The sequence below is a fragment of the Euprymna scolopes genome, chromosome 45 (genome assembly GCF_053919585.1).
Source record: "Euprymna scolopes isolate OS-2025 chromosome 45, ASM5391958v1, whole genome shotgun sequence".
Classification (NCBI taxonomy): domain Eukaryota; kingdom Metazoa; phylum Mollusca; class Cephalopoda; order Sepiida; family Sepiolidae; genus Euprymna; species Euprymna scolopes.
Genome location: NC_136526.1, coordinates 27,748,182 through 27,762,458, shown reverse-complemented (window position 1 = coordinate 27,762,458; position 14,277 = coordinate 27,748,182). Strand labels below are relative to the sequence as shown.

At 41.5% G+C, this 14,277-nt stretch overlaps 2 protein-coding genes across 2 annotated transcripts in view; one reads left to right on the top strand and one right to left on the bottom strand.

Annotated features, from left to right (window-relative positions):
- LOC145269304 (uncharacterized) overlaps positions 1-14,277 on the bottom strand; it is a 76,185-nt gene that overhangs the window by 60,890 nt on the left and 1,018 nt on the right. The window lies entirely within an intron of this gene.
- LOC145269068 (uncharacterized) lies at positions 5,686-8,828 on the top strand. Its single transcript, XM_080124670.1, has one exon. It carries the CDS (start codon positions 7,227-7,229, stop codon positions 8,826-8,828), a length of 1,602 nt encoding a protein of 533 aa, XP_079980796.1. The 5' UTR covers positions 5,686-7,226.

Here is a 14,277-nt window from a genome sequence, read left to right as displayed (position 1 = left end):
CTAATAAAAGCAGGCAGGCGCCATCTTGAAACTCTTTCGTCCGCTGCCCCGACCACAGGATCAGCCACCACCCCACACGCCAGGCACACACGGACCCTCTTGCGCCGAGGGCTACGGTTAGTCTCACAAATACAATTTGTTGTATGTTTTATTTTGTCATCTTTTTCCCAAAACAAACACATCGATTAAAAATCCAAGGCTCTACTGGTGTTTTGTTTAATTTTTGAATTTTGAGTGATTATCATGTCTTCATTGTGGCTCTATTTTTGTTTTAACTCAACAGGTTACCTTTATTTTCATATAAAAAAACACTTCAAAATAAGTTAATACACTGTGGTTAAATACAATGACCCCACAACTCAATCTTCACTCTTCAATCCTGCAGTCCAATGCACTTCTGACAGCAATTGCTTCTGCCAAACAAAAAAGACACCCTCTCTCCCAAATACAGGCTTTTTATAGGACAAAACCGTCCAAAGTTATTTGCATACTCTTCCCATGATCTCTAGTCTATAAATAGACGCAGTGGCCATTCTCTTCTTCTTCTTTCTTCTTTCACTCTCTGAAGCGGGCGTTGCCAGTGGTAAAAGGTTTGCACGATTTTTTAAATTTTTTATTTTTATTTTACTACACGCCCCCATGATCATTAAAGATCATTCACATCTCATAATCCCGTGTCCAGATCGGCGCATTGCGTTCTCTTTGCGGTCTCTGCATCGGCACCGGTTCATCTTCATCACTCCCTGCCTCAGTACCACCATCCTCATCACCTAAATTGACCATACGCCTTAAATCTAAAACATGTCATGGCATTCCATTGACACTTAAGTTGTTTGGGGATTGCACTCCTGTTATCACTCCTCTTCCCCACAGCGTTGTGCATCGGGCATTAGGCGGTTTCACCCAAACTTCTTCTCCTATTTGGATTCTGGCTGGTCCTTGATCATTAATTTCCGGTGCGAGTGGAAGCCGCATCCGCATATGTCCGGTGACATGTCTCTAGGATGTCTCCATTCGTAATTAAAGATTGCTCTATGTGGTACTGTGTCATCTCTTTGCCCGACCTTAGGGGACATGTTGTACCAAAATGTGGCCTCTTCAGGCGATATTCTTCCTCTCTCAGCTATTGCTTTCACGGTCCGATGATGTCGTTCCACAATGCCATTTCCTCCAGGTCTGTAGGCTGCCCTGTAATAACTTTTAATCTTCCATTTTTTTAGCATCGTCTGAAAGATTTCTGAGTGAAAAACAGTGCCATTGTCCATTATCACCTCCCTTACTAGACCTCGTTCAAGCATCACCTTTTCTAATTCAGTTGCAACTGCAGATGCGGCTTCCACTCGCAGTTCCTTCCATATCGCCAGTCTACTTGGCCCACAATCAATTATTGATAAGTACGCTCCCCCTTGGTAGTGTGCTATGTCAATAGCTAGTCTCGTCCAGTTCGTTAAAACTCCAATTTCCCCAGGATTATGTATATTTGGGGCAGGATCGATCGATTGACACCGAACACAGTTCTTTACTATCATCTGAATTTCTTCCCGTTTTACATTCAGATCCACTTGCCTCATCAAATATAATGTTCTCTCCACTCCCATGTGATGCATGTCATGCAACTCTTTAATTTCTCCAATCTCAAGACAGCATATCGGCGCCTCCTCTTTCTCAATTAACCACTGTTTTTTTATCTGTGTTAGCGCATCTGCCTTGTTTCTTTCAGAAGGCACAAACACTGCTTTTATTTGCAGTTTCAATTCAGACATCAACTCTCTAAGCATCCCTAATCTCCGCTTTATTATCACTTCTTCGGCACCCTTTGTTCGTATTCTGCCACTCTCCTCCACAGTAGAGTTCACCCAACTGAGTACAGTGGCTGAATCAGTTCTTATTTCAATATTTGTCAGTCACCATTTGATAGCTAAATTGACACCCTTTAGAACAGCATCTAATTCAGCTATGTTAATGTGATTAAAGTCATCACTTTTCCTCAGCCAAGTTGCATCTTCCGCCACCACACCGCCAATCTCGACAACCACGCCAGTTGCAACATTGCTTGCATCACACCACACGACTCCTGTGCTCACTTCAGGTATGTGCCAAGCGCCATTAACAAGGTCTTCTTTTTTCACCTCAGCTAGAACCTCCTGCATCACTTTCATGGTTCTGCAATCAACTTTTTCTTCCCAATCCATTCCATTTGCTCTTCTTTTCACATAACTGCATGCTAATCACAGCCATCCAGCAATTGGATAGTGCCCCAATAATTTACCACAGATCGAAAATAGCTCCCGCCTACTAATTTCTCCTCTCATCTCTGGGATCTCGTTGCCTCTCCTGAACATTAGTGCACCCATCTTATTTTTCATAAGCTTAAGGCCCAGTGCCGCTCCTCCGTCCAGGGATTCCGGAGATTTTGCTGCTAACCCAAACCCCTTCAAATGTTCCACAACTTCCTGTGTCGATATTTTCGTTATGTCTACCATTATATCATCAATGTATGAATCATTGGCCTCTTTCGTCCTACTTCCTTTCTTTAATACTGTTTTTAAAATGGCTGCCATAATCTTTGGTGCGACATTAAGTCCGAATCCTAATCGTGTTAGGCAATAGGTTTTTCCTTTATAACAGACCAGCTGGTATTGCCATAGTTCCTTTGCCACATGTAGTTGCAGGTAGGCAGACTTAAGGTCCACTATTGCGGTCCCTCCTACCAACTGTCTCCACTTTCTTATCTTTTCATCACATACATCTATAATGTCGCTCCCTGTATGACACGCCACAAAACGGTTCAACTCACGAAAGTCGAACACTGGCCTAACTTTCCCTTTTGTGGCCTGAGATACTGCCATCAATGGCAACACGCCTTTTTTTTCTCCTTTCCATGGTAACAGAATACCATCCGATATCCATCTTTCCACCTCTTTCTCGAATTCTAATTTCTTATCGCCTTCCAGAGAGTTTTTATAATATTGGACTTTGTTCTGCAATACTGGAGGCTCTCCCTTCCATGTCCATCTTACTGTCCATTTATCTCCATCGAAGTTTGCTTCAAAGTCTTTATCCTCGATTTTGCAAACATTCAGCTGATGGGCAGCCACGGCACATTGTATATCTCCAAACTTCACTTTGGCTTTCTTTATAGTTACACCTCTCAGCTCATTAATCACGTCCATTCCAATTATGACGTCGATCCCATCAACGATGTGATTCATCAAGATTGCCCTCACCTTTACGTGCATTCCACAGACTTTTATATCCACTTGTCTGGCTCCTTTACATTCTATATTCCTCCCATCAACTGCTTTCACTGTACCGCTCCTTCCATATCCCTTCAAAAGTTTGGAATTGATTAAAGTAGTGGTGCACCCAGTATCGACAAGTGCAGTCATTACAGAATCATTCACCTCTACTTCTATTATAGGAAGAGGCCAGTATCGCGCCTTCATTTCATTGCTAGGGTAGCTTGCGGCGCAGAAGCTCCCCCTTGCCCGTTTCCCTGAATCTGAGAACAATATCTCGCAATGTGGCCAAATTTTCCACAATTGTAGCATGTTACCCTGGCCCTAGGGATCTCTGTGCAATCTTTTTTTAGGTGCGGTCCTTGACATCTAAAGCACTGAAGGCTCGATTCTTTCTTTCCCTTATTAGTCTCATTAGTTTGCGCACTTGCGGCCAATGTCCGAGTTTCTACGACCCTTTTGCTGACTAAAAGCTGTGCAGTCGGTATCAGTTTGCTGACATCCATTCTCTCTATGTTCGGTAGCTGCTGTAATGCCACAGATACATCGTCTGGGAATCCAGTTATGAATGCCAGTTTGGCTGTATGTTCCAGCCCTCTTCCCAGATATCCCGCTAGTCCAGCCAATCTTCTGATTTTATTAGCATAAACATCCACCGATTCTCCTGTCCACTTGAATCGTTGCAGTTTTTCGTATGCCTCAAAAGGCCCCTCAGTGAAGGCGGTCACGAGTCTCATCTCTATCAGTTCTGCATCTTGTTCTGCATTATTCATCTCAAGATAGAGAGCGAGTGCATCTCCCTGCAAAAAAAGTGGAATAAAACTGGCAAGGTCTGGCACATGTTGAAGCTTAGCCACCAGTTTTACTTTCTTTATCCATCCGACTACATCACCTTCCCCACTAAAAGGTGGTATCACATCTTTTCCCAATCTCAACATCCCAGATTCCATGATCTGTTCTTGGCCGAAATAGCTTGTGGTTAAATACAATGACCCCACAACTCAATCTTCACTCTTCAATCCTGCAGTCTAATGCACTTCTGACAGCAATTGCTTCTGCCAAACAAAAAAGACACCCTCTCTCCCAAATACAGGCTTTTTATAGGACAAAACCGTCCAAAGTTATTTGCATACTCTTCCCATGATCTCTAGTCTATAAATAGACGCAGTGGCCATTCTCTTCTTCTTCTTTCTTCTTTCACTCTCTGAAGCGGGCGTTGCCAGTGGTAAAAGGTTTGCACGATCTAGGTAAGTAAAAGAATAGCTTAAGTTGCCTTTGGTAACATTTATTTGTTCTGCATTCCTTTTCGTCACCTGTTTTGCTGACATTTCTGGAAAAGCATCAAATGAACCTTCCACCTGTTCATGGCTGACCGAACAAGAGTACCCCCCTCCCAATGGATTAAATTAAATAAACGGTTGCATTCAAAATGCTGTACACAATCCAAAATTCACCATAAAGTTTCCTGAGTTTGACAAGATGCACCAGAAAAAAAAAGTCCGGAAGTTACATCGTTGTGAGAATAGCATTCAATACTACATCAGTCCAAACAATGAAAAAAAAAAAAAAATAGTGCTTAAGCAGAGAAAGTACGGCACTTATGTCAACAATAACTCTGATCTAAGGGAGATAACCAACATAGACATAGCAAAACTTAGTATATTTTCCAATGTATAATTTGAAATGCTGAAATAATCAGTAAAACAATGAAAGAATGAAATGATTACACAAAAAGGAAACAAGTTAGCGATCAAACTATACCTGAATGAGATTAGTATCAGAAATTGCCGAAGCAGTAAACACACACACACACACACACACACACACACACACACACACACAAATACTTTACCTGCAAGCGCTGGGTGAAGTTAGTCCCGGAAATTTCCAAAGCAGTTTTCGAAAAGAAACCAAGTTAATTAAAAAACAATGTTAAGTAACAAAATAAACTTATTATTTAACATGTTACAAAAAACAAAAGTAAACAACCTGTTACAATAAAACGATGTTAATTAATCAACAAAAATTAAATAAACTTGTTAATTAATGAAATAAAAAATCATATCACATATTGCTCCCTGATGGAATAATTATATGGGGGTATACTTCTCCCTTTTCACGTTTCTGCCAAAGAAACCACAGAAGATGAAGGTGGAAGATCTCAGTTCTCGTTCCAACAATTTTCGGATGTGTCTTTTTTGGCATGAGACCAAAAACCGTCCTCTCTATATATAAAAGCGAAAATGTGTGTATGTATGCATGTTCGCTTTTTGTGTATATCTGCAAAAGAATTTTTTCCGGCGGCTTCTCGAGGCCGTCGCTCATTTTTAAAAGTTTTTATATTACGTTGAAATCATAATATCTACGAGTTATGAACGGAGATCACATGTGTATTTAATTTGCCCGACTTTCAAAAGCTAAATATTCAACATTTTTCGATCGGCGCGTGTAGATTCGCATTTTTCATATAATAAAAGTGAAACTAATACGAAGGTTGTTACATCGTTCCCAGCGCGATCGGCAGGAACGTCCAAAAGCAATCAGCTTTGATCAATGCGGTTTTTTCCTTATATCTGTTAAGAGAAACATTTTCACACCCTTCATATATATCAATTAAGCAGACACCCCTTCCCACACCCAATCCTTAGCAGACGGAGTCAAAATGAGGCTGGCCGAGTGACCTAGATTTCTACACCCACGCAATGACCTTCAACTGTCGCCAACAAGAAAAACGCGGGAGAATCAAGGCAGTTCGACGAAGGCGGTGGACACGGAAACATGTGTGGGGGCATTCTGCTCGAAAAATGGAAACACCGCGGTTGATTCGCATGGTGAAAAAAAAAAAAAAAGAAAAACATCTCGTCGACTCGTATCGTGCCACAAAGGAACAATATATACCCACCTTGGCACTAATCGATTGGAATTCACGCCGTGCTGATAAGGAATAACATATATCCACCTTAGCATAAATGGATTGGAATTTACGAGAATCGATCCTTCAAACCAGCACCTCATAAAAGGGAAAGAAGCTTCGGGTGAATTGAACGTGGACTCAACAAAAGAAGTTAAGTAACTCTTTCTAAATTGTTTTTGCTCGATCAATTATGTGAACTGTTGAATGCCCCATGAAAAAAGGGAAAAAGAAAAAGAAAAAAAATGGGGAAAAGAAAAGCAACCCTCGAACTAAGGTTTTTTTCCTAAATGCTGAATCCCCCCCCTGTTGATCGGCCCATAAGTAACATATCATTGACTATAAAAAAAAAGAAAAAAAAGGAAGAAGAAAAAAAAAGGGGGGAAAGAAAAGAAAATAAAAAAAAATAGAGGAAAGAGGGAAAAACTATTTCTATATCTTGAGACTTTCGGTGTGACCCCCCCCCTCTCTGAGTATCACTCATATCTCGTTGATTCTCATCGATGAGAACAAAAAGAACCTTCCTAAGACAATCGAAATATCACTCACCCCCCCTCTCCTTGTCCCAAATCATTGTCTGCATGTATACATTCTTTTATTCTTTTTTTTTTATGTTATTTCAGTTATGATTTCAGTTGCATGTTCTGTTTTCGTAGTTACATTTTACCCGGTTCAATTTGTTTAAATAAATTGTTGATTTAACAACTCTCATACCCGTGTCGACTTGTGTCTCTTTTGTTTGCCTTACATTGCCGCCCGTGAATGCCTCGAGTATATTCCACGACGATTCTGGTCTGAACCTGGACACTGTACCATAGAGACCGCATAATTTGCAGTCGGTACCCGTCAAACTTTTCTTTTTCTTAAAACGCGTGCCCGGCCTTGGGATTTTCTCTGAGAACTCCAACCTTGGTACCGTACAGGGAGGTTCTCGTCAAGAAACAGGCTCGTGGTACCGTCACATGGGGGCTCTCCGGAGATCAGTTATACACCAAGCAAGTGTAATTTCCTTGCTTGAATAAAAAAAAAAATCCTCGTGAACGTACTTGTGCATTATACACGGACGGTAAGGCAAAATGACGGACACCGACGAATTCCTTAAAAATCCATCCCCAGATAAATTATATAGATTAAAAAAAGATGATCTAATAGTAATAGGAAAGAAATTAGACCTAGAGGTTAGGGGAGCTATGAGGAAAAGCCAGTTAATGAGAATAATAGCTGAGCACATGGTAGACAATGACCGCTTCGATGAAGAAGTGCTGGAAGATTTACCGGCGGAGAAAACGACCATGACTCCTGATCAGGTCGAACTAGAGAAAGCCAGAATAATGGCGAAAGCCGAGGTAGAAAAAGCTCGAATCGAGCAAGAGATTAGGATGAGCGAATTAAGTATAGCTCACCAGCCACAGAAAGTCAGACAAAACAGATTCGACATAACTAAAAAAGTGCGATTGGTCCCAAAATTTGTAGAAAAGGAGGCGGACGATTACTTTGCGCACTTCGAGAGAACCGCCCTAAATATGGGCTGGCCACAAGAGTGTTGGGCAATGCTGTTACAAACGGCATTAAGCGGTAAGGCCCAAAAGACATATGCGGCACTTCCAGCGGAAGACTGTGCCGATTACGAGGTAGTAAAAGAAGCAATTCTTAAAAGTTACGAACTCGTCCCACAAGCTTATCAACAGAAGTTCAGAAACTCAAAGAAAAGCGAGGGACAAACCTACGTAGAGTTCGTTAAACTCAAAGAGAATTATTTTGATCGGTGGTGCAATGCCAAAAACATAGAGGGTAACTTCAACAAATTGAAACAACTCATGTTAATTGAGGAATTTCAAAACTGCATACCCGATGACATGAGGATACACCTGACCGACAAAAAGGCTGAAACAGCAATCGATATAGCCACGGCAGCCGACGAATACATATTGACTCACAAGAGAAGCAGGGCAAAACTACAGGGACCCATGCAGTCACAGGTCAGGGAACATTGTGCAGTAAAGACACTGTACGAAAATCCACGAGTACCCATCAGAAATCCCCTCAACACAACCAACCGACCAGTACTGGGATTGGAAGCGAGACCTATAGTATGCTTCAACTGTGGGAAGCCAGGTCATGTAGCTGCGAAGTGTCAGGCGAAACGATTCACGGAGATGAATCGGAATACCTCAGCCAAACCACAAGGGGCGATATCTCAGGGAATAGATGAAACGTACGAACCCTTCATATCGAAAGGATATATCGCGCGAGATAAGGAAGGTCAAGGGGAACCTATTAACATTCTCAGGGACACGGGAGCATCCCAATCCCTAGTGAAAAGAGGATGCATGCCTAAAGAAGCGACAAGAGCCGCAGGTAGAGCAACCACGATAAGGGGCATAGAAAACAGACCCATAACGATTCCACTATTTAAAGTCCACTTAGTGTCGGATTGGGGCTCAGGAGAAATAACTGTAGGCGTAATTGACGAATTACCGATGACAGGGGTAGCCATGATACTAGGAAATGACATCGCGAAATATCAAGACAGGAAACCCATAGGGGTGACCGCAAGAAGTAGAGCGATAGAGAGGGGAAATGTAGAAGACAAGCCGTCAGGGGAAAAGCAACCGAGACCGGTGGTAACACCCCAACCTTGTTTACCCGTGCCACAACAAGTGCTGATCAAGGAATGACGGCGACCTAAAACCCTTATTCTGTCGGGTTGGAGAAGAATATCCTAACAAATCAAAAAGTCAATATTTCCTCAATAGGGGCGTACTAATGAGGAAATGGAATGCCCCCAAGACAAAGGGAGAGTCGGGAGATACTGTGCGGGAACAAGTAATGGTACCCGACATGTATCGAGAGGATATCATGAAAGTGGCACATGAGATACCACTGGCGGGCCACCTAGGTGCCAACAAGACCCTAGAAAAGTTGACCAGACATTTCTACTGGCCAGGAATCGTGGGAGATGTCAAAACGTTCTGTAGAACTTGTGGGACGTGCCAAAAGACTGGAAAACCCAACCAGAATATTCCCCCGGCCCCACTCCAACCTATACCGGCAGTGGAAGAACCGTTTAGTAGGGTAATAGGGGACTGTGTAGGACCGCTACCCAAAACCAAAACAGGACACAAATTTATATTAACTATAATGTGCGCATCCACAAGGTTTCCAGAGGCGATCCCACTGCGCAACATATCAACGAAAAAGGTGGTAGATGCCCTGATAAACTTTTTCACTAAAATGGGGCTACCCAGAACCATACAGACAGACCAAGGATCTAATTTTACATCGAGGCTATTCGAGCAGGCTACGGAGCAACTGGGAATCACCCACATAAAATCCAGCGCTTATCACCCTCAATCGCAGGGGGCTCTGGAACGCTTCCACGCCACCCTGAAAACCATGCTCAGGGGCTATTGTATGGAACACGATGCCGAATGGGATCAGGGGATCCCATTTGTGCTTTTCGCAGCTCGAGAAGCCGTCCAAGACTCGTTGGGGTTCAGTCCCTTCGATCTAGTCTTCGGTCATCAGGTACGAGGACCATTAAAAATGATAAAAGAGAAATGGGTCAGCGATGAACCCTTGCCAAATAACATGACGGATTACGTCACTAAAATGCGACAAACCTTAGCCGAAACACGGAAGTTAGCTAAGACCCACCTAGAAAGTAGTCACAGGGTCATGAAGACCACATACGATAAAAAGGCAGTAGATAGAAAGTGCGAAGAAGGAGAGGAAGTGTTAGTACTCATACCCCTAAATGGTCAACCATTCAAGTCGAAATATCAGGGACCGTACACAATTACTGAAAAGATAAGCCCACTAAAGTATAAGATATCTACCCCCAAGCGTAGAAACAAAACTCAAGTATGTCATGTGAACATGATGAAAAAATATTTCAGGAGGGCGGGAGAAAAACCAATATTGACAGCACAGTGTCACAATGAAGCTGTAAGTGATGAGTACCCCGAAAGAGATCTTCCTGTAGAAAAGGACCCACCCATTAAGTTAAAGAATTCGGAGATAATGAGTAACCTAGGGTGCAAACTTGCACACTTACCGCCGAAAGAAGGGCAAAAGTTACAAGGAATGGTAACAGAATATAGCGACCTATTTGCTGACGCACCTACGCGCACAAGAGCAATAGTGCACGACATTGAGCTAAAGGAGAGCGAACCAATTAAACAACATCCGTATCGCATAAGTCCGAAGAAATTAGAGATAATGAAAACGGAGATAGACTACATGCTCGAACACGAGATAATAGAGCCCAGTCAAAGTGAATGGGCATCACCGTGCGTGCTGGTCGATAAACCGGACGGAACAGTGAGATTCTGTACAGATTATCGCAGAGTGAACGCGATAACCAAGGCAGACGCATACCCTATGCCATGAATAGACGACTGTATAGATAAGATAGGACATGCCAAATACATCACCAAATGCGACCTTCTTAAGGGATACTGGGCAGTGCCTCTAACCGAGAGAGCCAAGCAAATATCGGCGTTTGTAACCCCAGAAGGAGCGTACCAATATCGCGTAATGCCATTTGGGATGAAGAATTCCCAAGCAACATTTGTAAGACTGATGAACACATGCCTTGCTGGGATTAAAAACGTAGATACATATGTCGATGACATAGTCATTTACAATGACACATGGGCAGAACATATCGAAACAATTGAAAAAGTATTTAAGAGGTTAAGAACGGCCAAATTAACCATAAACTTAGCTAAAACAGAGTTCTGCCAGGCCGAGGTCAAATATCTAGGGCATGTGGTTAGCCATGGGAAGATCACCCCAGCAAAGGCCAAAGTAGAAGAGATAAAGAATTATCCCATACCAAAAAATGTTAGGAGTTTAAGGAGATTCCTGGGCATGGCAGGGTATTACCGCCGGTTCTGCAGGAATTTTGCATGTCTCACTGCGCCACTGACAGAGCTATGAAAAAGCACAAGCGATTTCAATGGACACCCGAATGTCAAGAAGCAGCTGAGAAGATCAAGCTAATGTTAAGCAGCGAGCCAGTGTTAAAGGCTCCATCGTTTGACAAACCCTTCAGTGTGGCGGTAGATGCCAGCAATAGCGGGATAGGAGCAGTACTGTTACAAATGGGGGAGGATGATCAACTACACCCAGTCAGTTACTACTCAAAGAAACTGAGCAAGTTTCAAAAATCCTACTCCACAATAGAGAAGGAAGCTTTGGCGTTAGTGATGAGTTTATCTCATTTTGAAGTCTATGTATCCTCGGTGCATGGCCCGACTATCCTATACACAGACCACAACCCATTGATATACGTCAATAGAATGAAAAATAAAAACCGGCGAGTACTCTCCTGGAGTCTCATATTGCAGGAATTCGACCTAGACATCAGACACGTAAGGGGGTCGGGATAACGTAATAGCGGACGCCTTATCACGTAGATTCGAAACAGAAAGGGAAGAAAAGGGGCGGGGGGAAAATTCATAAAATAGCTGTAGGAAAAAGTGATGGAAACTCCACGAACATCATTTCTTTAGAGTGACACAAGTTGGTGTCCTTAATCTCAAATATTATTTTCTTGTCTCATACGAGTAATTTTATTTAAAATACATATAAATATAAAAAAAAGAGGAACAATTCTCTTTTTTTTTCTCTTATGGAGGAAGGTGTTAAGAGAAAAATTTTCACACCCTTCATATATATCAATTAAGCAGACACCCCTTCCCACACCCAATCCTTAGCAGACGGAGTCAAAATGAGGCTGGCCAAGCGACCTAGATTTCTACACCCACGCAATGACCTTCAACTGTCGCCAACAAGAAAAACGCGGGAGAATCAAGGCAGTTTGACGAAGGCGGTGGACACGGAAACATGTGTGGGGGCATTCTGCTTGAAAAATGGAAACACCGCGGTTGATTCGCATGGTGAAAAAAAAAAAAGAAAAACATCTCGTCGACTCGTATCGTGCCACAAAGGAACAATATATACCCACTTTGGCACTAATCGATTGGAATTCACGCCGTGCTGATAAGGAATAACATATATCCACCTTAGCATAAATGGATTGGAATTTACGAGAATCGATCCTTCAAACCAGCACCTCATAAAAGGGAAAGAAGCTTCGTGTGAATTGAACGTGGACTCAACAAAAGAAGTTAAGTAACTCTTTCTAAATTGTTTTTGCTCGATCAATTATGTGAACTGTTGAATGCCCCATGAAAAAAGGGAAAAAGAAAAAGAAAAAAAATGGGGAAAAGAAAAGCAACCCTCGAACTAAGGTTTTTTTCCTAAATGCTGAATCCCCCCCCTGTTGATCGGCCCATAAGTAACATATCATTGACTATAAAAAAAAAGAAAAAAAAAGGAAGAAGAAAAAAAAAAGGGGAAAGAAAAGAAAATAAAAAAAAATAGAGGAAAGAGGGAAAAACTATTTCTATATCTTGAGACTTTCGGTGTGACCCCCCCCCTCTCTGAGTATCACTCATATCTCGTTGATTCTCATCGATGAGAACAAAAAGAACCTTCCTAAGACAATCGAAATATCACTCACCCCCCCTCTCCTTGTCCCAAATCATTGTCTGCATGTATACATTCTTTTATTCTTTTTTTTTTATGTTATTTCAGTTATGATTTCAGTTGCATGTTCTGTTTTCGTAGTTACATTTTACCCGGTTCAATTTGTTTAAATAAATTGTTGATTTAACAACTCTCATACCCGTGTCGACTTGTGTCTCTTTTGTTTGCCTTACATTGCCACCCGTGAATGCCTCGAGTATATTCCACGACGATTCTGGTCTGAACCTGGACACTGTACCATAGAGACCGCATAATTTGCAGTCGGTACCCGTCAAACTTTTCTTTTTCTTAAAACGCGTGCCCGGCCTTGAGATTTTCTCTGAGAACTCCAACCTTGGTACCGTACAGGGAGGTTCTCGTCAAGAAACAGGCTCGTGGTACCGTCACATATCAGACAATTGCTATTCAATTTGGACAATCCCCTTTCAATGGGGAGCTGGTTTCCCCTCTCCCATCATCTTTGGGAAGCCGAAACTGCCCCGTGGTAAATGAAAAAACGATCCCGCAGTGAAACAAAATACAAAAACGCCAAAAAACTGCCCCGTCATCGTAACGCTCTCGCGATGACCTCATTAAGCGTCCACCTGTCAATCAAATCTCCTTGATTTGACTCACTGTAATCCCTCTTACATTAACATTGTCGCCGTAGAACAGGTGTTCAGGCTCAGTCTATAGGCCTCAAAGGCTCCGGTTTTGAGCCCACATGCCATCAACCTCCCATCTTTTTTTTTTTTTTTTTTTTTTATAAATCGCTATCGTTAAGTTTCCTTTTTGTTCTGATTTACCCTCTCCCCAAAAAACACACACACACACACACACACACACACCTACAAATACCCGGGCAACGTCGAGTACCCGCCGCTAGTTTTTAAAAAAAAAAGAGAAATTTGTTTTTCTTTATCACATAAATCACAAAAACAAATAAAAAGCATAAAATTTCAATGATAAATACAGGTGTACGCAGGTAGAGAAAGAGCCGTGCAAGTATTTATTATTATTATCGAATTCAATTTTTATGGTATATTTTGCTTATCAAATTGCCAGGTGAAACTACAGAATAGTTTAAAAAATATATAAATAAATAAAAACTCCCCATGGGTTTCAAAATAACGTTAATAAAAATCACAATTTCTCATTCCTTTTTTTGTTTGTTTAAATAATTCTGATTAATTTATAATGCTTGACTTTAAACTTAAATCATACCCAGAAATTGACAATTTAACTACTTCAAAATCGCCTTCAAAAAAGATTTAATCATCCTGACGCTAATTACCTAAAATAAAAAAAACAATTTTCTTATGTTTTTATTTTCATTAATTAACAAGTTTATTTAATTTTTGTTGTTGATTAATTAACATCGTTTCATTGTAACAGGTTATTTACTTTTTTTGTGTGTAACACGTTAAATAATAAGCGTCCCACATTACACCGTGTAAAATATGCCGCGTTTTGCTATGTCTATTTTGGTTGCCTCCCTTACATCGGAGTTACTGTTGACATAAGCGCTGAAAGTACCGTGCTTTCTTTTTTAATGCTATTTTCAAGTTAACTTTTTACGTAGTTTTACGG